General features: G+C 46.8%; 1 protein-coding gene across 1 annotated transcript in view; it reads right to left on the reverse strand.

Moving 5' to 3' along the window:
- Nucleotides 1-24,263, reverse strand: part of LOC141917732 (E3 ubiquitin-protein ligase RNF38-like) — a 288,771-nt gene that overhangs the window by 90,099 nt on the left and 174,409 nt on the right. Inside the window, 1 exon segment of the mRNA XM_074811147.1 lies at nucleotides 19,068-19,261. Within this exon segment, the coding sequence (XP_074667248.1) occupies nucleotides 19,068-19,261 (194 nt within the window).

Below are 24,263 nucleotides of genomic sequence, written 5' to 3' on the forward strand. Positions count from 1 at the left end.
ATACAGGAAGACTGAGATCACCTCCCTTGGCCCTGATGAAGGAGTTTCCGGCCTGGCACGGCAAGGGTCAGACAGTGAATACTCTGACCAAGAACAGGAATAGAGGGCCCCTGCCTCCAGCCAGGAGGAGGAAAGGGATGATTGGGTGTATTGGACAGTGTGGATTCGATGGCCTGGCACATCAAATCCACAGAAGTACCAGGCTTTAATCGACACCGGGGCACAGTGTACATTAATGCCATCAAGTTATAGAGGGGCAGAACCTATCTGGATCTCAGGAGTGAGAGGCGGATGTCAAGAACTGTCAGTACTGGAGGCCGAGGTTAGCTTGACCGGGGACAAGTGGGAAAAACATCCCATTGTAACTGGCCCAGAAGCCCCTTGTATCTTGGGCATTGACTACCTCAAGAGGGGGTATTTCAAAGACCCAAAAGGATACCGATGGGCTTTTGGTGTGGCCAGTGTGAACACAGAGAAGGTCAAACAGTTGTCTAATCTGCCTGGCCTCTCGGAAGATCCTTTTGTTGTAGGACTGTTGCGAGTTGAAGAACAACAGGTGCCAATTGCTACGAGGACCGTGCACCGACGGCAGTATCGCACGAACCGAGACTCTCTGGCTCCCATCCAAGAACTGATCCGTCAACTGGAGACGCAAGGTGTCATCAGTAAGACACATTCGCCTTTTAATAGCCCAATATGGCCAGTGCGAAAGTCTGACGGAGGGTGGAGGTTAACAGTAGACTATCGTGGCCTGAACGAAGTGACGCCACCACTGAGTGCTGCTGTACCAGATATGTTAGAGCTCCAATATGAACTGGAGTCAAAGGTGGCCAAGTGGTACGCCACAATCGACATCGCCAATGCATTCTTTTCAATTCCTTTGGCAGAAGAGTGCAGGCCACAGTTTGCTTTCACGTGGAGGGGTGTCCAATATACCTGGAATCGACTGCCCCAGGGGTGGAAGCACAGCCCCACTATTTGTCATGGACTAATTCAAACTGCACTGGAAAAGGGTGATGCCCCTGAACATCTACAGTACATCGATGACATCATTGTGTGGGGCAACAAGGCAGAAGAAGTGTTCAAGAAAGGACAAAAAGTAATTGAGATTCTTCTGAGAGCTGGGTTTGCCATAAAGAAAAGCAAGGTCAAGGGTCCAGCACAAGAGATTCAGTTCTTGGGAATAAAATGGCAAGATGGACGCCGCCATGTGCCTATGGAGGTTGTCAACAAGATAGCAGCTATGTCTCCACCGACCAACAAGAAGGAAACACAAGCTTTCTTAGGACTTGTGGGATTTTGGAGGATGCATATTCCAGGTTACAGTCAGCTGGTGAGCCCTCTCTCTCAAGTAACCCGAAAAAAGAACCATTTTGAGTGGGGTCTTGAGCAACAACAAGCCTTTGAGCACATCAAACAGGAGAGAGCTCGGGCGGTAGCTCTTGGGCCTGTTCGGACAGGACCAGCTGTGCAAAATGTACTTTACACATCCACTGAGGAGCATGGCCTCACATGGAGCCTCTGGCAGAAGATACCAGGTGAAACTCGGGGTCGACCATTAGGATTTTGGAGCCGGGGATATCGAGGATCAGAAGCCCACTACACTCCAACTGAAAAGGCGATACTGGCAGCATATGAGGGGATTCGAGCCGCTTCCGAAGTTGTTGGTACAGAAGCACAGCTCCTCTTGGCACCGCGATTGCCTGTACTACATTGGATGTTCAAAGGAAACATCCCTTCTACGCACCGTGCAACCAGTGCTACCTGGAGTAAATGGGTAGCGTTAATCATGCAACGAGCTTGACTGGGAAAACCCAACCGTCCAGGGATCCTGGAAGAGATCATGGACTGGCCAGAAGGTAGAGATTTTGGAGCACTGCCTGAGGAGGTGGCTCGTGCCCAAGAAGCACCGCCATATAACGAGTTACCAGAAGATGAAAGGCGGTATGCTCTGTTTACTGATGGATCCTGTCGTGTGGTAGGAAACCATCGGAAGTGGAAAGCTGCTGTGTGGAGTCCCACAAGACAAGTCGTTGAGGCCACTGAAGGAGAGGGCGAGTCAAGTCAGTTTGCAGAAGTAAAAGCGATCCAACTAGCCCTGAAGATTGCTGAACGAGAAAAGTGGCCAGTACTGTATCTCTACACTGACTCCTGGATGGTGGCTAACGCCCTGTGGGGGTGGCTACAGGAGTGGAAGAAGACCAATTGGCAGCGCAGAGGTAAACCCATCTGGGCTGCTGCACTGTGGCAGGAGATCGCTGCCCGAGTGGAAAACGTGGCTCTAAAGGTACGTCATGTAGATGCTCACGTGCCCAAAAGCCGTGCCACCGAAGAACATCAGAACAATGAGCAAGTAGACAAGGCTGCCAAAATTGAAGTAGCTCGGCTGGACCTGGACTGGGAGCGCAAGGGTGAGCTATTTGTAGCTCGATGGGCCCATGAAACATCCGGGCACCTCGGGAGAGATGCAACGTACAGATGGGCTTGTGATCGAGGGGTGGACCTGACCATGGAGGCCATTTCACAGGTCACTCATGAATGTGAAACATGTGCTGCAATCAAGCGAGCCACACGAGTAAAGTCTCCCTGGAACAGAGGGCGATGGCTGAGTTTTCGAGATGGTGAGGCCTGGCAAATTGACTATATTGGACCATTGCCACGAACACGCCAAGGCAAGCGCTACATACTCACCATGGTGGAAGCAACTACTGGTTGGCTCGAAACGTACCCTGTAAATCATGCCACTGCCCGAAATACCATCTTAGGTCTTGAAAGGCAAATTTTATGGCGACATGGTACTCCTGAAAGAATCGAATCAGACAATGGGACCCATTTTCGAAATAATCTTATAAACTCCTGGGCAAAGAAACACGGCATTGAGTGGGTGTATCACATCCCTTATTACCCACAAGCGTCTGGAAAGATTGAAAGATACAATGGACTGTTGAAGACTATGTTGAGAGCATTGGACAATGGGGGATGGAAGCACTGGGATATAAATTTAGCAGAAGCCACTTGGCTAATTAACACCAGAGGATCTGTTAACCGTCCTGGTCCTGCCCAAACCAAACCCCTTCATACTGTGGGAGGAGATAAGGTCCCTGTAGTACACACAGGGAAATGGCTGGGGAAGGCAGTGTGGATTGCTCCTCCCTCGGGAAAAGGCAAGCCCACTCGTGGGATTGTTTTTGCTCAGGGACCTGGATGTACTTGGTGGGTAATGCGGGAGAACGGGGCTACTCAGTGTGTGCCTCAAGGAGATTTAACCTTGGGGGGAAAATAATCTGTGGGCTGAGTTGTATGTTGCAGGAAGTGATGGAGGAAGTAGGAACGACGAAGAGTGAACCAGATACGTGCGATGATGACCCAAACCTAGCCGGTGCTGGAGTCCAACAGTGAAACATACTGCTCTGTCCTGAACATCCATCTTGACAGATGGGAGCCAAGTCACTGAACATCTGGAGGAGTGAAGAAAGCTTACGGAATGAATAAATGAGTGTTATGTGGGACCTGGGCGTGACGTAAATGGTATGGAATAAGGGGTGGAGACTGTACTGGGTCTGGCTGAGCCAGAATTGGTTTTCCCCTGTAGCAGCCCTCATGGTGCTGTGTTTTATGTTGGGAGCTGGCAGGGTGTTGATAGCACACTGGTGGTGTGGCTACTGCTGAGGAGTGCTTACACAGCACCAAGGCTCTTTCTGACATTTCCCCCCACAGTGGGACGGGGTGGGCAAGATCTTGGGAGGGGACACAACCAGGACAGCTGACCCGAACTGACCAAAGGGATATTCCAGACCATATGACGTCTGCTCAGTATAAAGCTGGGAGAAAGGAGGAAGGGGGTGGGGTCACCCTTGGTCCTCCGAGGCAACCACTACGCGTATTGGAGCCCTGCTTCCTGAGAAGGCCCGACATCGCCTGTTCATGGGAAGTAGAGAATAAATCTGTTTTCTTTTTTTTGCTTCCGCGCGCAGACCTTTGCTTCGCTTTGCTTATATTAAAACTGCTGTTGTTTTACCCACAAGGGTTGGGGGTTTTTTTTCCTATCTTATTTTCTTTCTCCTCTTTGCCCTGTTGAGAAAAAAGGGGAAGGGGGGGGAAGTGATAGAGCGACTTGGTGGGTACCTGGCATTTAGCCAAGGTCAAACCACCACACCAATAATACCCAAACTGAGTGGGGAAGTGGATGCTTCAGAAGGGAGACCCACCCTGCAGGAAGACTGACTGGAGGAATGGGCTAACAAGAAACTTACAAAGTTCAACAAAGACAAAGGTAAGGTCTTGCACCTGGGAAAACATAATGCAGGTGTGCAGCACAGGCTGGGATCTACCCAGCTGGGAAGCAGCTCTGTGGAAAGGGACCTGGGGGTCCTGGTGGACAACAAGCTCAATATGAGTGAACAGTGTGCTGCTGCGGCAAAGAAAGCCAACAGGATGCTGGGTTGCATCATCGAGGGCATCACCAGCAGAGGTAAAGAAGTCATTATCCCACTCTACTCAGCACTTGTCAGGCCACACCTGGAGTAATGTGTTCAGTTTTGGTCCCTGCTATGCAAAAAAGATGTGGACAGGCTGGAGAGGGTCCAGAAAAGGGCCACAAAGATGATCAAAGGACTGGGAAGCCTGTCATGTGAGGAAAGGCTGAGAGAATTGGGTTGTTCAGCCTTAAGAAAAGAAGGCTTAGGGGAGACCTTATCACCACGTTCCATTATTTAAAGGGTGGCTACAAAGAAGATGGAGACTCCCTTTTTAACAAGGAGTCACATGGAAAAGACGAGGGGTAATGGGTACAAGTTACTCCTGGGGAGATTCTGACCGGACACAAAAGGAAAATTTTTCACAATGAGTCCAATCAGCCATTGGAATAATCTCCCCAGGGAAGTAGTAGATTCCCCAACATTGGACACTTTTAAGATTTGTCTGGATAAAATGCTGGGCCATCTTGTCTAGACTCTGCTTTTGCCAAGAAATATTGGAGCAGATGATCCTCGAGGTCCCTATGATTCTTTCTTCCAAACACTGTGCTAGAAGTTGTACAAAACCAGTAAGCGACAGTCCCTGGCACCCAAAATCATTTACAGTCTAAAAAAGGTGATGTGTCCAGCTGAGTTAAAGTGGGTCAGATGGAAGGAGACAGAAGAACACGTAGTATGATCTTTAGGCAGGAACAACCATCACAACCTGTCCACACCTGAAGAGCCTTGATGTCAGCATTCTCTAAGGCAATTTCTTTGAAGCAGCAACTTTTTGAACGCCCTTACTCTTTTGAACTGACATTACTATTATGGCAAAGAAGAAAGAAAAAACAAGTGGAAAATGCAGCATAGCATAGCAAAGGGACAGAAGTCCCCACTTTCCAGTGATTGGTAGAAAGAAAATAGAGTTGTACTTTTTGGTTCCAAACATGCACTGTTGTGCTTACAATACAAAAACCATCTGAATCAAAGGACAATCAAATTGGGACAGCATCTTCTACACATTCGAATTAAAAAGCAGAACAAAAGAGAATGTCTTCAAATTTTGGTTTTTAGTGTTTAGTATAAGACTTACTTGCCAGCTGTCCAAAGCAGAAGAGCTTCAGAACAGTCTCCAGTCAGAGCAAACAAAGAATTTTTCCTATGGCAAGGAATGGATGTGGTGATGGAGAACCAACTTGGACACTGGAATGTACAACTGACTTGAAATGTACATTCCAAAGAAGAAAGGCAGCTTGACCTCACTTATAAGCAGTATTATGTAAAACTCAATTAAGGCTATCTTCTTATTGCAATATGTATTTCCTTATCATGAATCTGAAAATACCATACTAGGCATGGTACAGAAATCTCTGATCAGAAGAGCTATAAACAGTAATCCAAATAATAGAAAATATTCAAATAATAGAAAAAAAAAATCCAGATAATAAAGACCCTACAGAAATCCACTGTAAAACATGGCAAAGAGGCAGGCTGTGTCTACATTAGCAAGAAGTGTGGACCAAAAGTAGTGAATCTATAAAGCAATCCAGTTGGCAATGAGTACACAACATCCACCGTATACACATTTCAGGAAACTAGAACTAGCCCAAACGCTGAATGCCCATTTAGAGCTGGAGTACATCTTCCAGTTCAGCTTTAACTGAAAAGAATCCAGTTCATGAGGTATAAGATCACTCCACAAGAGGAATCAATTCATGATAAACAGCAACAATAAGGAAATTTGCTTTGAATAAACCCAGCTAAAACATTAGTAAGATTGGTGGCAGTCTGGGCTGCCACCCCATCAATGCCCTGGTGGAATTCACGATCCCAAGGGATACAGGCCAGGCAAAGAGTAAAGTCAAGACCTTGAATCTTAAGACAGCTAACTTTCAGCTGTTTAAGGAATTAGTGGATGGCACCCCTTGGGAAACTGCCCTCAGATACGAAGAAGTCCGGATAGATGTCATCCGTAGCTCTTCCCTTGTCCACTGATGTAGTCACTCCACTTACGTTCCCATTGCTCAGCCTTAAGGAAGGGCTGTCGCTCAGCTTGGGACAGTGCTGAACTGTAAAGCTGACCCAAACACCCACCTGCATTACAACCAGCTCCACCAGAAAAGCACATAAGTATTAGTAATTGGAGATTCCTTACTGAGAGGCACCGAAGTGCCCATTTGCCATCCAGACAATTTCTCTAGAGAAGTCTGCTGCCTACCAGGAGCTCGCATTCGTGATGTCCCTGAGAGGCTGCCGAGCCTGGTGAACCCTACAGATTATCATCCACTCCTACTATTCCACATAGGGTCTAATGATACTGTGACGAGGCAGCTTAGAACCATCAAAAGAGACTATATGACCCTTGGAGCAATATTAAAAGGATCTGGAGCACAAGCGATATTCTCCATCCTCCCAGTCAAAGGAAGGGGTTTAGGAAGGAGGAGATGAATTGAAGAGGTAAATGCCTGGCTGTGTGGCTGGTGCTATACTCAAGGTTTTGGCTTCTATGATCATGGATCTACCTTTGAGAAGCTGGGTCTGCTGGGAGCTGATGGGATTCACCTGACCAAGTGGGGCAAGAGGGTTTTCACCAACAAGCTGACTAGACTTATAAGGAGAGCTTTAAACTAGGTTTATCGGGGGAAGGGGATTGAGTTTTGAGTAACAGAGAAGAGCCAGGGGTTGCTGATGCATTAGGAACCAACAGGGAAACACCTGAGAAATGCCGCAAAGGAATTAGGACTTGTTCCTCCAAAAAGGTGACACAGTCAACAGCCCAACTGAAGTGCCTCAATCCCAATGCACACAGCATTGGGTAACAAACAAAAGGAGTTGGAGGCCACTGTGCAGCTAGAAAGCTATGATATAATCGCAGTCACTGAAACATGGTGAGATGAATCACACAACTGGAGCACTGCAATTGACAGATATAAACTGTTCAGAAGGGACGGGCAAGGAAGGAGGGGCAGGGGGGTTGCCCTCTATGTAAAAAAATTGATTAACTGCACAGAGCTGTCTTTGAAAAACAGCGATGAACAGGTTGAGAGCTTATGGGTAAAAATTAGGGTCCAAGCCAACAAAGGAAACCTCATGGCTGGTGTTTACTACAGGCTGCCCGATGAAGGGGAGCCCATTGAAGAATCATTCTTATTTCAACTACAGGAAGCATCACGCTCGCAGGCTCTGATCCTTCTGGGGGACTTCAATCACCCTGGCGCCTCCTGGAAAAGCAGCACAGCAAGCTATTGGAGTGTGCTGAAGAGAATTTCTTAATCCAGGTAATAGACAGCCCAACCAGCAGAGAAGTGTTACTAGACCTGTTGCTCACCAACACAGAGGAACTAATTGGAGAGGTCAAGATCGGTGTCAGCCTGGGCTGCAGTGCTGATGCCCTGGTGGAATTCACAATCTTGAGGGATATGGGCCAGGTGAAGAGTAAAGTCAAGACCCTGAATTTTAGGAGAGAGAACTTTCGGTTGTTTAAGGAATTAGTGGATGGGACTCCCTGGGGAACTGCCCCCAGAGATAAAGGAGCTGAACAGAGCTGGCAGCTCTTTAAAGGCAGTTTTCTTAGAGCACAAGAGCTCTCGATTCCCATGTGTAAGAAACCAGACAAGGAAGGCAGGAGACCAGCATGGCTGAGTAAGGACCGCCTGGTCAAACTAAAGTGTAAGCAGGAAATACACAGGCAGTGGAACCAGAGACGTGTATCCTCGGAAGAACATAGGGATGCTGCCAGGATGTGTAGGGATGGGATCAGGGAAGCTAAGACACAGCTGGAGCTGACTTCGGCAAGGGATGCAAAGAATAAGGGGTTCCACAGGTAGAAGAAAATGTACCGTCCATGCGAAATAAGAAAGAAGAACTAGTGATAACCAATGTGGAGAAGGCTGAGATACTCAACATATTTTTGCCTCAGTGCCACATCACTCGAGCCCCTGAACCTCAAGGCAGGGACTGGGGGAATGAAGTCCCTCCCCTCAGAAAAGATGATCAGGTTTGAGACCACCTGAGGAACCTGAACAAGTCCATTGGACCTGACAAGATGCATCCCAGGGTCCTGAGGAAATTGCCGAGCCACTCTCCACCATATTTCAGAAGTCGCGGCAGTCGGGCGAAGTCCCCAGTGACTGGAAAAAGGGAAACGCCATGCCCATTTTTAAAAAGGGTAAAAAGGACGACCTTAGGAAGTACTGACCAGTCAGCCTCACCTCCGTGCCCCGTAAGATCATGGAACAGATCCTCCTGGAAGACATGTCAAAACTTGTGGAAGACAGGGAAGTGATTAGAGACAGTCAACATGGCTTCACCAAGGGCAAATCGTGCCTGACTAATCTAGTGGCCTTCTACAGTGGAGTGACTGCATTGGCAGATAAGGAAAGAGCTACAGATGTCGTCTATCTGGATTTCTATAAGGCCTTTGGCATGGTCCCCCACAACATTCCGGACTATAAATTGGAGAGCGATGGGTTTAACGGATGGACTGTTAGATGGATAAGGAACTGGCTAGATGGCTGCGTCCAAAGAGTTATAGTCAATGGCTCAATGTCCAAGTGGAAACCAGTAACGAGTGGTGTCCCTCAAGGGTCTGTACTGGGACCAGTACTATTTAATATCTTCATCACTGACGCAGACAGTGGGATTGAATGCATCCTCAGAAAGTTTGCAGATGACACCAAGCTGAGTGGTGCGGTTGACAGGCCTGAGGGACGGGATGCCGTTCTGAGGGATCTGGACAAGCTCAAGAAGAGGGCCCGTGTGAACCTCATGAAGTGTAACAAGGCCAAGTGCAAGGTCCTGTGCCTGTGTTGAAGCAATCCCCAATATCAGTACAGACTGGGGGATGAATGGATTGAGAGCAGTCCTGCGGAGGAGGACTTGGGAATACTGGTGGGTGAAAAATTGGATATCAGCCGGCAATGTGCGCTCACAGGCCAAAAAGCCAATCGTATCCTGGGCTGCAGAAAAAGAAACGTGGCCAGCAGGTCAAGAGAGGTGATTCTCCCCCTCTACTCCACTCTCGTGAGACCCCACCTGGAGTATTGCGTCCAGCTCTGTGGTCCCCAGTACAAGGCAGGCATGGACTTGTTGGAGCGGGTCCAGAGGAGGGCCACGAAGATGATCAGGGGGCTGGAATACCTCTCCTATGAAGAAAGGCCGAGAGAGTTGGGGTTGTCCAGCCTGGAGAAGAGAAGGCTCTGGGGAAGACCTTATTGCGGCCTTTCAATGTATAAAGGGGGCTTATAAGAAAGACAGAGAAAGACTTTTTTTGCCGGGGCCTGTAGTGACAGGACAAGGGGCAACAGTTTTAAAATGAAAGAGGGTAGGTTTAGACTGGATATAAGGAAGAAATTATTTACGATGAGGGTGGTGATGAGACACTGGAACAGGTTGCCCAGACAAGTTGCAGATGCCCCATCACTGGAAGTGTTCAAGGTCAGGTTGGACAGGGCTTTGAGCAACCTGATCTAAGGAAAGATGCCCCTGCCCATGGCAGGGGGGTTGGAACTAGATGATCTTTAACGGTCCTTTGCAATTGAAACCATTCTATGATTCTATGACTCGCAACCATCTTAAAGAATCAAGCTCTGATCCATTAGGGTTTATAAACTCTGGATTAGAGTCAGTGCTATAAAACTTAACCAGACTCCTGCAGAACATGTACACAGATGCGTATGAACTGTGCTCCCCCAATGATCCTATTCTGGGAAGGTATATTACCTCAGGCACACACCAGCAAGAGATAGTAATAGAAGGATGCAAGGAAATGTGTGCGGGCTGGTTAAATGGCAAGCAAAAATGCCAAATGCAGCATATTCTGAACAGCCCAGTTCAAAGCATTTCTAAATAAAAACATCTTGTGGACTAGATTTATGAGTCACCACTGCACAGAACTGTATAAAGAACATACAGGAGTTATCCTGAAAAGAGAAGCTTGAGTCAACAAACCAATTTCTTTCTTAGGTCTGACAGCTATACAAACACCCATACCATGTTCATGATTTGGACTGAGAGCTTCCAGATTTGTGGACTTGAAGAAGAAACAAACCCCAGCATGTTTAAGTCTATTCCTTCTAACACTATGTTATCATGGTTGACAAATTTTATCTGTGGAGTCAAAGGAGAAGCAATTATGATTTTCAACCTCACCTAACATTTTACAGTCATGAAAAAACACAGATACTTCCATTTTAGTAGAAACCAAGCTATACTGTTTCTGCGATGTAAACAGAGGTCAGCGAGATTTAAACTTTTATTAGATGAGTTGGACACATTTCTGAGACATTGCAGGGTAGGGGGAGGGGAATTGAAAGCTTTTGTTTTGGATAGCTAAATAGAAGCATAAAGTTCATCTTTATTTTTATGCTTTCCTATACACTCTTATCCAGACATCAGTTCAACATAGCCATCTAAAACTCTACTCTTCCATGACTAAGGAAGCTTATTCCAAAAGCTCTGCCTCAATGAGCCACATACTAAAAAAGAGAACAAAAATGTAATCCTTATAATATGCAAACCAACCACCTCAGCAATGACATGATGCTATGATATCCTCCAGTCAGGTCTTCCTCACCTTTGCTGATGCCTGCTAGCTGATGCCTGCAAGCAGTTGGTGCTAATTGCTGTAAGGGGCCTCAGACAAGAATGCACCCAAGGACATCATTTTTGCAAGTGTGATGGGTACATCCTGGGGAGGGCAGAGAAACCAACAGACACCTGTGGCAGTCAAAGATAAGAAAGCTGAGAAACCTTACAGACAGAGCAATGAGCCAAGACCAGGCCTTATATGAAAAAACCTCAGAGTTCATGGAAAGGACACTAAGAGACACCTCTTCAACAACCACTAGGGACCACCACAGACCACCGAAAACCCCCATGGAAGCCCCTCAGAGACCCTTCTCCAAATTTTAGTACGCTTGCACAATGTATTAATATATGCATTAGATCCTCTGGAATAGGTGTGTACTTCTCGGAAATTACATGAATATTCATCCATTTTATTGTATATAATAAGTGTGCCTTTGTCTTTCGGCATGCACGTTAGGTGGAGTGATCTCCTGTGCATCCAGCGCTGCAATAAAGAATGCCTGCCTTCTAAAACATCAAAGTAAGTCTTGGAGGGTTCTTTTGAGACCGAATTTATGGTAACGTTGCTGTTTGCAAGACAAGGACTGAGTTGTGAGTACAGTGAACATGTATGACACTACATATGGAACTTATTGCTCTTAATATCACCCTGGCAAATAAAATAGGGTTTTATTCCTGTATTGGGTTTACGTGGCAAGGTTTTGGTAGCAGAGGGGCTGCAGGGGTGGCTTCTGTGAGAAGAGGCCAGAAGCTACCCCCATATCAGACAGAGCCAGTTCTGTCATATCTGGCAAAAAAAAAAAGGAAGCACAAGAAGGAGATAGAGACAACAAGGGAGGAGGAAGGGACAGAGAGAGAGGAAAAAAGAAAGGGTGGAGGAGAGAGAAGAGCGCGAATGTGAGAGTGCGAGAGCAAGAAAGAAAGAAGACATGCGGAAAGATAAATAGAAGGATAAAGGAAGACAAAAGCAGAGAAAGAGAGCAGAAAGAAAGGGAAAGATTGAGGGAGAAACAGCAAGAGAGAATGAGAGCGAGAAAGAGCACAGTCAAGAGAGAATGACACAGGAAGTGTGAGAGAAAGCGAGAGCGTGCACAAAAGTGCAAGAGAGAGGAAGACAGTGGAGAGGAGAGAGCAAGAAAGAGCAAAGGGCAGAACGGAGCAGAGAAAAAGCATCAGCAAGAGACAGAGGCGGAGACAGACAAGATACAGACACAGGGGGGCTTGCGCATGCAGATGCGGAGAGGGTGAGAGAGGAGAGCACGCAGAGGAAGAAAAAGAGGCACGTGCAGACAGATGCAGAGGAGGCCAGGCAGATGCACGCACACAAAGATGCAGAGGAAGAGAGACGCATGCGCACACAGATGAAAAGGAAGAGAGATGCACAGGCACACAAACGCAGAGTGACAGAGAGAGAGAGAAACAAACAGGTATGTACATAGACACAGAGACAGACAACCGTGTGCACAGACACAGAGGAGGAGAGACACGCATGTACGCAGATGCAGAGCGATGTGGGGGGGAGACGCCTGTGCACACAGATGAGGAGAGGTGTGCATGAACACCAACATGACGTGGAGAAAGAGAGACAGAGAGGCACCTGTGCACAGGCACAAAGAGAGACACACAGAAAGACAGATGCAGAGATGCGTGCACGCACACATGCAGGGAAAGAGAAACACGAGTGCACAAAGATAGAGAAGAAGAGAGAGAGAGAGAGAGACGTGAGTGCACACAGATGCAGACAAAGAGAGACAAATCGATAAGCACATGCACAGACGTAGTCGAAGAGAGGCGGAGGAATGTACACAGATGCAGAGAGAGAGAGAGAGGTGTGTACACACAGATGCAGAGACATGTGCCTGCAAACAGACAAGGAGGAAGAGAGATGCGCACACAGACACAGAGGAAGAGGACAGACAGAAACCAGGGCAGATAGATGGGTGCACGCACAGACACAGAGGCGACTGAGAGATGCTCACGCAGACAAATGTGGAGGAAGATAGACACAGGCGTGCACAGACACAGAGAGACAGAGGCAGGCAGAGAGACAGAGGCGCATGCATGCACAGATGCAAAGGAAGAAAGACAGGCATGAGAAAACATGCAGAGGAAGAACGAGACAGAGAAAAAGAGGCAGAGGCGCATGCACACAGACAGACATGGGTGCACACAAATGCAGAGGAGGAGAGACAGAGATGCAAGCGCAGTTGCAGAGGAAGAGACAGACGCAGAGAGGCATGCACACGTTCAGACGCAGAGCAAGAAAGGCATGCGCACACAGGTGCAGAAGAGAGACAGACGGTCAGGCAAACAGGAGGGGAGAGACAGATGCACACGCGCAGACACAGAGACGTGCGCACACAGACACAAAGGAGGGCAGACAAACGTAGAAGGGAGACAGTCACAGGCACACACAGACAGGCAGAGAGAGAGACAGTGAGGCACGCATGTGCGCAGATGCGGAGGAGGAGAGAAACAGATATATGCATGCACACAGAAACAGAGGGAGAGAAATGTGACAGAGAGAGGAGGAGAGGCAGAGAGATGCGCGCACACATACACAGACTGGAGCACACAGACGCAAAAAGAAACAGGGAGGAGCGTATGCAGAGGAACAGAGAGATGCGCATGCACACAGATGTGAAGAGACATGCGCTCATTCAAATGGCAGGAGGGAGGGAGAGGAAGAGAGAGACACACATAGATGCTGAGGAAAAGATGTGGGCGTGCACAGACACAGGGAGAGACAGGGACAGGCAGAGAGAGAGAGATGCACACAGGCGCGGAGGAAAAGAGACAGAGATGCATGCACACACAGACGGGCACGCACACAGACACAGAGGAAGAGAAACAAAGATGGGGGCGTGCACAGACAGAGGAATAGAGAGACATGCATGTGCACACACAGACACAGATGGGAGCAGATATAGACGCAGAAGAGAGACAAAGAGACAGGCACATGCACAGATGCAGAGAGGCAGAGACAGATGTGTGTGCGCAGGCAAATGCAGAGGAAGAGAGAGAGTCGTGGGCATGCACAGACGCAGACAGAGACAGAGACAGAGACAGGCAGAGAGACAGAGAGACAAGCACACACAGACGCAGAGGAAGAGGGACAGAGATGTGCATGCATACAGATACAGAGGCAGAGAGAGGCAGAGTCAGACAGACATGAACGCACATAGGCATAGACGCACGCACACAGATGCAGAGAGAAAGGGAGAGACATGCACACAGATGCAGAGGAAAACAGGTGTGCACGCACAAAGACGTGGAGAGACGTGTGCATGTTCAGATGCAGAGAGAGACTTGCACACACAGATGCTGAGGAAGAGAGATGTGCGTGCACAGAGATGCATACACACAGATGCAAAGGAGGAGAGACGGAAAGACATGCACACGCATACACAGACTGGAGCACACACAGACACAGAGAGAAACAGGGAGGCGTGCACACATGCAAAGGAATAGAGACAGAAGCGAATGCACACAGGCGCAGAGAGACACGCGTATGTTCAGACGCAAAGACAGAGAGAGAAAGAGATGTGCACGTGCACAGACATAGCAGAAGAGAGACACAGACACAGGCATGCACATGCACAGAGGCAGAGGAGGGGAGAAAGAAAGATTCATGTGCACAGAGACACATGCAGGCTCAGATGCAGAGAGATGAGCACACACACAGACACAGAGGAAGAGAGACAAAGATGCAAGCACAGAGAGGGGGAGGGAGAGAGAGGGAGAGAGAAGCAGGGGTACACATGCTGGAACTCCAAAATGAAGTGGAGCCAAAGGCAGCCAAGTGATATGTTACAACTGACATTGCCAATGTGTTTTTCTCAATTCCTTTGGCAGCAGAGTGCAGGCCACAGATTACTTTCACATGGAGGGGTGTCCACTACACCCGGAATCGACTGCCCCAGGGGTGGAAGCACAGCCCCACTATTTGTCATGGACTCATCCAAACTACACTGGAAAAGGGTGATGCCCCTGAACATCTACAGTACGTCGATGACATCATTGCGTGGGGCAACAAAGCAGAAAAAGTGTTTTAGAAAGAAAGAAAGAATAATTCAGATTCTTCTGAAAGCTGGTTTCCCCATAAAAAGAAGCAAGGTCAATGAACCTGCACAGGAGATCCAGTTCTTGGGAGTAAAATGGCAGGATGGACATCATCATGTCCCTATGGATGTGATCAACAAGATACCAACTATGTCTCCACCAGCTAACAGGAAATATATGTGATAACATATTTAAGAAAGGGTAAAAAATGTTGCGTAACAGCAGCTGAGAGAAACAAGTGAGAAAAATGTGAGAGAAACAAGTATGCAGACACTAAGGTCAGTGAAGAAGGAGGGGGAGGAGGTGATCCAGATGCCAGAGAAGACATTCCCCTGCAGCCCGTGGAGAAGACCACAGTGATGCAGGCTGTCCCCCTGCAGCCCATGGAGGTCCACAGTAGAGCAGATATCTACCCTGCAGCCTGTGGAGGACTCCACAACAGAGCAGGTGGATGAACCCTGAAGTTGCAGCCCATAGAGAGCCCATGCAGGAGCAGGTTTGCTGGCAGGATCTGTGACCCTGTGGAAAGGACCCACACTGGAGCAGTTCTTGAAGAACTGCAGCCCTTGGGAAGGACCCGCGTTGGAGAAGTTAGTGGAGGACTGTCTCCTGTGGGAGGGACCCCATGCTGGAGCAGGGGAATATACTAGCAGCATATGAGGGTGTTCAAACCACTTCAGACATTGTTGGTACAGAAGCACAGCTCCTCTTGGCACTGCGATTGCCTGTGATATGCTGGATGTTCAAAGGAAACATCCCCTCTACACATCACGCAACTGATGCTATATGGAGGAAGCGGGTCGTGTTGATCACGCCATGGGCTCAAACAGGGAACCCCAACCACCCAGAAATGCTGGAATAGATGATGGACTGTCCAGAAGGCAGAGATTTTGGAGCATTGCCTGAGGAAGTGACTTGGGCCCAAGAGGCACCACCACATAATGAATTATCAGAAGATGAAAGGCATTATGCTCTGTTTACTGATGAATCCTGTGATGTTGTAGGCAACTATCAGAAGTGGAAAGCTGCCGTGTGGAGTCTGACGCAACAAGTTGTTGAAGGTGCCAAAGAAGAAGACAACTTTGCAGAAGTGAAAATCATCCAGCTGATCCTAGAGATTGCTGAATGAGAAACGTGGTCAGTACTCCATCTCTGTACTGACTCCTGGATGGTGGCAATTACCGTATGGGCGTGGCTACAGCAATGGAAAAAGATCAATTAGCAGCACAAAGGTAAAACCATCTGGGCTGCTGCACTGTGGCAAGGCATTGCTTCCTGGATAGAAAACATCGGTCTAAAGGTACAGCACATAGGTGCTCACATGCCCAAGAACTGTGCCACTGAAGAACATCAAGACAATGAACAGGTAGAGAAGACTGTCAAAAGTGAATTGGCTCAGGTGGACCTGGACTGGAAGCATAAGGGCAAGTTATTTGTAGCTCAGTGTTCCCATGAAACATCGGGACATCTAGGGAGAGATGCAAGAAAGACATTGAGGTGCTGGAGCATGTCCAAAGAAGAGCACAGAAGCCTGTGAAGAGCCTAGAGAACAAGTGTTATGAGGAGCGGCTGAGGGAACTGGGGTTGTTTAGTCTGGAGAAAAGGAGGCTCAGGGGAGACCTTATTGCTCTCTACCACTACCTGAAAGGAGGTTGGTAGCGAGGTGGGTGTTGGTCTCTTTTCCCAAGTAGCAAGTGATAGGAGGAGAGGAAATGGCCTCAAGTTGCACCAAGGGAGGTTTAGATTGGATATTAGGAAAAATTTCTTCACTTGAAAGGGCTGTCAAGCATTGGAACAGGCTTCCCAGGGAAGTGGTTAAGTCACCACCCCTGGAGGTATTTAAAAGATGTGTAGACGTGGTGCTTAGAGACATGGTTTAGTGGTGGACTTGGCAGTGCTAGGTTTACGGTTGGACTCAATGATCTTAAAGGTCTTTTCCAACCTAAATGATTCAATGATTCTATGATTCTATGCAACATACAGATGGGCTCGTGATCAAGGGGTGGACCTGACCATGGAGGCCATCATGCAGGTCACAGATGAATGTGAAACGTGTGCTGCAATCAAGCGAGCCACATGAGTAAAGTCTTCTTGGAATAGAGGGTGGTGGATGGGTTTTCGATATGATGAGGCCTGGCAAATTGACTATATTGGACCACTGCCACGAACACACATAGGCAAGCACTACATACTCACCATGGTGGAAGCAACTACTGGGTGGCTAGTAATATATCCTGTAAACCATGCCACTGCCCCAAACACCATCTTAGGCCTTGAAGGGCAAATTTTGTTGTGACACGGTACCCCAGAAAGAGTTAAGTCGGACAATGGGACTCATTTCTGAAATAACCTCAGCCCTCTTGTAGCCCCATGTTGGGCGCCAAAAGTTGTGGTGGTTTAGTCCCTGACGGGGTCTGAGACCATGCGGCCGCTGCCCCTCCCCCACAAAGGGAGTGAAATACAAAGCCCCGAGGCTGAGATAAGGAGAGGTTTAATACAACAGTGCAACAGCAACACAACAAACACCAACAATAGCAATAACACTAATAGTGATAACAATGAACAGAGCAAGGTATGTACCGATACAGCAGTGAGAGGAACGGCTGCACAAACCCACGCGATCACCGATTCTTCCCGCGCTATAGCGCCTGGACGTGATGTCAGCATGGTATATGAATAACCCAGCTAGAGCTTCCCCCCCACTGCTGGGGAAACTTAACCCTATCCTGGCTAAACCAGGACAGTGGGTAATGTGGAAGGATGGGAAGATCCCATGTGTACCTCAAGGACATTTATCCTTGGGGAAGAATAATCCGTGATGTGAGTTGTATGTTGTAGGAAGCAATGTAGCAGGAACTGTTTGAACCGAGAAAGAGTAAGCTTCGCAAGTAACCCAACAAGCGCAGTAATCACCTGAAGTGCTAAGGCTTGGACAATAGGCCCAAGCCAGAGTTGACCTATAGATGAATCCTGTATATTTTATAACTGATAACTATTGTGCTAACAGGTATTACACTAAGTTATAACAAACCACTTATGCTGATGTAAAAGGTGGAAGTGTTGAAGCCTGAGCAACAGGCCCTGAACCGAAACTGTTAACTCAGTATGTAATCATTAATGAAATATGCATGGAGGATGTAGCTATCTTGAATGTATCTTTCCCTTCCTTTGTATGTGAATAGAGTCACGGAGACAGGTGTGTGTCCTAGACGCCTGATGTGAGACCTTGCGCATAATCCCATCAGATAAGCAGAGAAACTCCCTTAGCTTCTTCCTTGAGCCCTGGCCAGGCTCTGGGGGGAACCTAATGTGAGACTGAAACCAGATATTTCCACTTAAAACAAAGGTGCCAGCTGAAGTTGAGCCTGGAAAGAAGGGAGGGGTGGGCGAAGGTATTTTCAGATTTGTTCTTATTTCTCATTATCCTAGTCTGTTTAATTGACAACAAATTAAATTAGTTTCCACAAGTTGAATTTGTCTTGCCCGTGACTGTAATTGCTGATTGATCTCCCTGTCCTCATCTTGACCCACGAGCTTTTAGTCATATTTTTCTCCCCCTGTCCTATTGAGGAGATGGAATGATAGAGAGGCTTGGTGGGCACCTGGCAGCTAGCCAAGGTTAACCCACCACAATTCCCCCCTTCCCATTTTTTAAAGGCTTATTTCTCCAGTACAGAATGAGAGAAAGAAGCCAGCTCATAACAAAAGATGTTAATAAGCATTCTGTTCCTCATTTTCTCTGCACTCTTACAAATTATTGGTAGATGCAAGAACTTAAATTACTTTCAATACAGAGTTTTCTATTGCACTTAGTATAATTTAGTCCAAGAAAAAGTCAAAAGATGCATTAGAGTATTTATCATATAATAAATACTGTTCAGTGTTGCCTGAAATAGGCTTCCCCTGAGTTGACAATAGAGAGAATAAGAAACTCATCCCTAACCTAAATAGTTTACTTACCTCCTCCTACTTCGCACAGGTGTGCTGCAGCGTTCCCCGGAGAAGTGATGTTGGTTGGACCGAGTCAAAGGTGGCTGCCTATTTGATGCCATCTCCCATGGTCGCATTGGTGGTGATGCAGTTGGTGATGCTGCTGTATAGTCAAATACTGAATGAGAAAGGCGTTGTCTCTTGGGACTTGAACTATCTTCACTCTGTGACAATGTAAACAACAAAACCCCTCAGCTGAGTGATTTGTTTCCCATATTGAAACTCCAATATTATTTACTTCAACTAGCATTAGAGAGGGAGACTTAACAGACTAGATCAAAACACCATAAAGTTAAATAGCTATAATTAGTTGTAGAACCTACTGCCTTCATAATGCAAACACTTAATTGCCCACCTGAGCATTTTTACTAAAGCATATTTTAGCAACATCAAGATATTTTAAATACTAATGCTAAGGCAACCACAGAAGCTATATCAGAAAAAGGAGTAAACGTTTACTTCAGAAGAAAGAGGTAGGTGCTATTTTGTTATAATATTCAATACGGGCACTCCCCCCGATACAGATTTAGGATATAAATGCATAAATGAGTGATCCAAAGACCTTTTTGTAAAAGATAAGCATAGATTTCACACCAATGGGTTCCATATTTGCCAGTAAATAGATGCCATATAGAGCTCTATTTCAGCATATGCACTCCATTCCTACCAGTTGCATGCTTACATAGCTGAAAAAACATTTTAAAATGTCTGGAGTACACATCAGCTCTGCTATCCCAGCACAGAGGTGCCTCATCTTTTAACTTGCTAGTGCAGTAATAGTAATTAACAGGTAAAGACAATGTGATCAGAAACAACCACCATGAAAAACTTGATTTAATTTTGTATATTTTACTGAAGTTCTACTGGGAGTAGGTAGCTCCTAGAGTTGTCAGTGTTAGTGATATAAAAACCATTCACCACCAAGTTTACATTCAGTCCTGAACAAAAATAGTTACCTCTCCTTTTCACTGGATGTCCCTGCTTAAAATGGTTAGCTAGACCTCTCTTCTTCTTCACCATAATAATTTCAGTTGAGGGATATGATGTGATGGGTTTAAGAAACCAAATATTTGCATTCATTTACAGATGACCAATACAGAGAAAACTGAACTTCTCTACAATAACTGTCTTCCTGAACTGCTCCCTCTAACCCTGTTGGAAGCCTTTTGCTTCACATACATTTAAAAGCTATCATGTTTAAAAGCCTTTCTACACTTATTCATTCCTCACAATTTTCCTCAGTCTACCAAATATTATTTTTCTTCCTATCTTATTGGCCCTCTCATGGTTTTTAGCTTTAAAGGAGTTTGATTTCCACTTTCTGAACACTATCGGTTGAGTAGAATATTTCATAGAATCATAGAACAGACAAGGTTGAAAGGGACCTCAAAAGATCATCTGGTCCAACCTTTCATGGGAAAGGGAGCCTAGATGAGATTATCTAACGCCCTGTCCAATTGCATCTTGAAAACCTCCAGTGACTCTACCACATCCCTGGGGAGGTTGTTCCAGTGAAAATTTCCTGTAAAAAATTTCTTTCCTAAATCGAGATGAAACCTCTCCCAGTAAAACTTGAACCCATTGTCCCTTGTCTTTTCCATGTGACTCCTTGTGAAAGACCCTCCGTCCTCTTTGTAGCCACCCTTTAAATACTAGAACACTGTGATGAGGTCCCCCTTGAGCCTTCTCTTCTACAGGGAGAAAAGATCCAACTCCTTCAGTCTTTCCTCATAGGACAGGTTCTCCAGCCCTTTGATCATCTTCATGGCCCTCCTTTGGACCCCCTACAGTCTCTCCATGTCTTTCTTGAATTATGGGGACCAGAACTGGACACAGTACTCCTGGTGCGGCCTGACAAGCGCTGAGTAGAGTGGGATGTTCACATCTCTATCTCTACTAGTAATGCCCCTATGGATGCAGACCAGGATCCAATTTTCGTTTGTTGCTGCAGCGGCACACTACTGACTCATGTTCAGCTTGTTGTGCACCAGGTCCCTTTCAGCAAGGCTGCTCCCCAGTCACACAGATCTTCGCCTGTACTGGGCTCTTTGGTAATGTCATCCCAGGTGCAGGACCTTGCATTTGTCTTTGCTAAACTTCACACTGTTATTGCTAGCCTACTCTTCCAGCCTGTCCAGGTCTCTCTATAAGATGTCTGTCCTTTCTGACATGTCCACCTCAGTTTGGTGTCATCAGCAAACCTGGTGAGGGTGCTTTCAATCCCATCGTCCAGATCATTTATGAAGATGTTGAACAGCGTGTGGCCCAGTATTGATCCCTGGGGGACCCCACTTGTGACAGGCTGCCAGCCTGAGTAAAAACCATTGATCACCACCCTCTGAGTGCAGCCTGTTTGCCAATTTCCTACCCATCTCGCACACCACCCATTCAGTCTGTATCTTGCTAGTTTGTCCAGGAGAAGGCTGTGGGAAAGAGTGTTGAACACTTTGCTGAAGTCCACATAAACAACATCCACTGCTCTGCTATCCTCATGTCAACAGAATAAGTTATTTTGTTGTAGAAGGTGATGAGGTTAATCTGGCATGATTTGCCTTTGGTAAATCCATGCTGGCTTTTCCCAATCACCTGCTTCATTTGGATTATAATAGTTTCTAGGAGGACTTGCTCCATTACTTTCCCAGGGACTGAAGTAAGACTAATGGGCCTATAGATTCCTGGGTCCTCTTTTGGGCCCTTCTTGCAGATGGGTGTGGCAATTGCCCTCTTCCAGTCATCAGGGACATCCCCTGATCTCCACGATTTTTCAGTGATTATAGACAGAAGCCCTGTTTCTTTTGCTGCTTGATAGGCAACTTGTTTTCTTGCTTTCTTTTCAGCTCACAGCTACATAAGCACACTCTTTTTCTAATCCTTAAGCTGTATCAACATATGAAAAGAAAAAAGTATTTTCCCCTCTTGACTTTACAGTCTTTCTGATTACATTTCACCTCTTTTCAGACCCGTATTTTAAAGTTACATGCCACAAGCTGGAGTTTTTTCTCCTACTAAACTCTTACTCAAGCAGTTACCATTCCTAACCCTAGCAATGATTAGGCAGGAGAAAAAGGTGAAATATCAAAAGAAAAGAACCATGCAATACCTGGGGGAATGCCACATTTTAATATCTTGTTTGTTTTTCACAGAATGGTTGAGGTTGGAAGGGACCTCTGGAGGTCATCTAGCCCAACCCCCCTGCTCAAGCAGGGCCACCTAGAACCGGTTGCCCAGGACTATGTCCAGATGGCTTTTTAATATCTCCAAGGAGGGAAACTCCACAACCTCTCTGAGAAATCAGAGTGCTCAGTCACCCTCACAGTAAAAAAGTGTTTCCTAATGTTCAGATGGAACCTCCTGTGTTTCACTTTGTGTTCATTGCCTCTGGCCCTGTCACTGGGCAACACTGAAGAGAGCCTGGCTCCATCTTCTTTGCAGCCTCTCTTCAGATATTTATATACATTAATAAGATCCCCACTGAGCCTTGTCTTCTCTAGGCTGAACAGTCCCAGCTCTCTCAGCCCTTCCTCATAGGAGAGATGCTTCAGTCCCATAACCATCTTAATGGCCCTTTGCTGGACTCTCTCCAATACATCCATTTCTCTCCTGTACTGGGGAGTCCAGAACTCAACACAGGACTTCAGGTGTGGCCTCACCAGTGCTGAGGAGAGGGGAACGATCACCTCCCTCAACCTGCTGGCAAGACTCCTCATGTAGCCCAGGTTAGTATTGGCCTTTGCAGCAAAGGCGCACTGCTGGCTCATGTTCAACTTGGTGTCCACCAGAATCCCCAGGTCCTTTTCTGCCAGCCACTTTTCAGCTGGGTGGCCCCCAGCATGTGCTGGTGCCTGGGGTTGTTCCTCCCCAGGTGCAGGATTTTGCATTTGCTGAACTGCATGAGGTTCCTGTCAGCCCATTTCTCCAGCCTGTCCAGGACCCTCTGGATGGCAGCATGACCCTCTGGCATATCAGCTACTCCTCCCAGTTTTGTGCCATTAGCAAACTTGCTGAGGGTACACTCTGCTCCAGCATCCAGATCATTAAATAAGATGTTGAACAGGATTGGACCTAGTAATGATCCCTGTTTTAGCATTGTATCCTTAAAATGAAGCTGGTGTGAACACAATTATCCAGTCTGGTCAACTCATATGGCCTGATCTCATAGCTGACCCTGCTTTGAGCAAGAAGTTGGACCAGAGAACTCCCCAGATCCCTTCTAACCTGAATTATCCCATCTGAATTCCTTCATAAACTGAATTCAACATGAAAGAACAAAGGAGAAGTCAGAGACAGGTCTATTAGAGTTTCATGAAACCACATGCCCAGGTAGTGGGCAATTATCCAAGAAAGGTTCCCACTTCCATAAGATGAGCCTCTATAAACAGCAGTAAACCCCACCTGGAGAAGTGCCCCAGCCATGAGAAAAAGCTTAAATCAGAATATGCATCTTCTTACATGCTAGAAAACCTTGCCAAAGACAAATCACTACGAAACTAGACTTCATTACTTCTGCCACTTAGAGCTGTTTATCTAAATTTATCTTATTGTTGCAACAAAATGAATGTAGGACAAAAATGATTTGTGGCCTGCCTCAGAACACTCAGAAGTAACTTTTTACACCAAGTTGACTGGAGACAAGACTGTCGTGGTTTGAGCTCAGAGGGCAACTGAGCACAATGCAGCCACTCACTCTCCCCTTCCCCTCCCAGTGCTGAGAAGGACAGAAGCAAAAGACCCAGGAACTTGAGAGAAGGACAGGGAGGGATAACCTCATCCATTAAGGCACATGCAAAACCCAGGCTCATTAGGGAAAGAAAAAAAAGAATATAAAATTTAATACAGACACTAAGAACAACACCTAACAGACAGAGTAGGGCTGTGAGAAGCATTACCACATCTTGAAAACACCTTCCCCCACCCCTCCCTTCTTCCCGGGCTCAGCTTTGCTCCTGATATCTCTACCTCTTCCTTCACAGCAGCGCAGGGGGGCAGGGAATGGGGGGTGCGGTCAGTCCTGCAGCTTCTTCCACCTTGGGGAGGGAGGGGAAGCTTCTGGCATTCCTTCACTGTTCCAGTGTGTAAGAAACTATGAATTGTAAGAAACTATGAATTAGGGTATTGTTTATTGGAATTTATGTTAAGCTCAATGTAAAGGTTAGGCAACAAAAGATA

Source organism: Strix aluco, chromosome W (genome assembly GCF_031877795.1).
Source record: "Strix aluco isolate bStrAlu1 chromosome W, bStrAlu1.hap1, whole genome shotgun sequence".
Classification (NCBI taxonomy): Eukaryota; Metazoa; Chordata; class Aves; order Strigiformes; family Strigidae; genus Strix; species Strix aluco.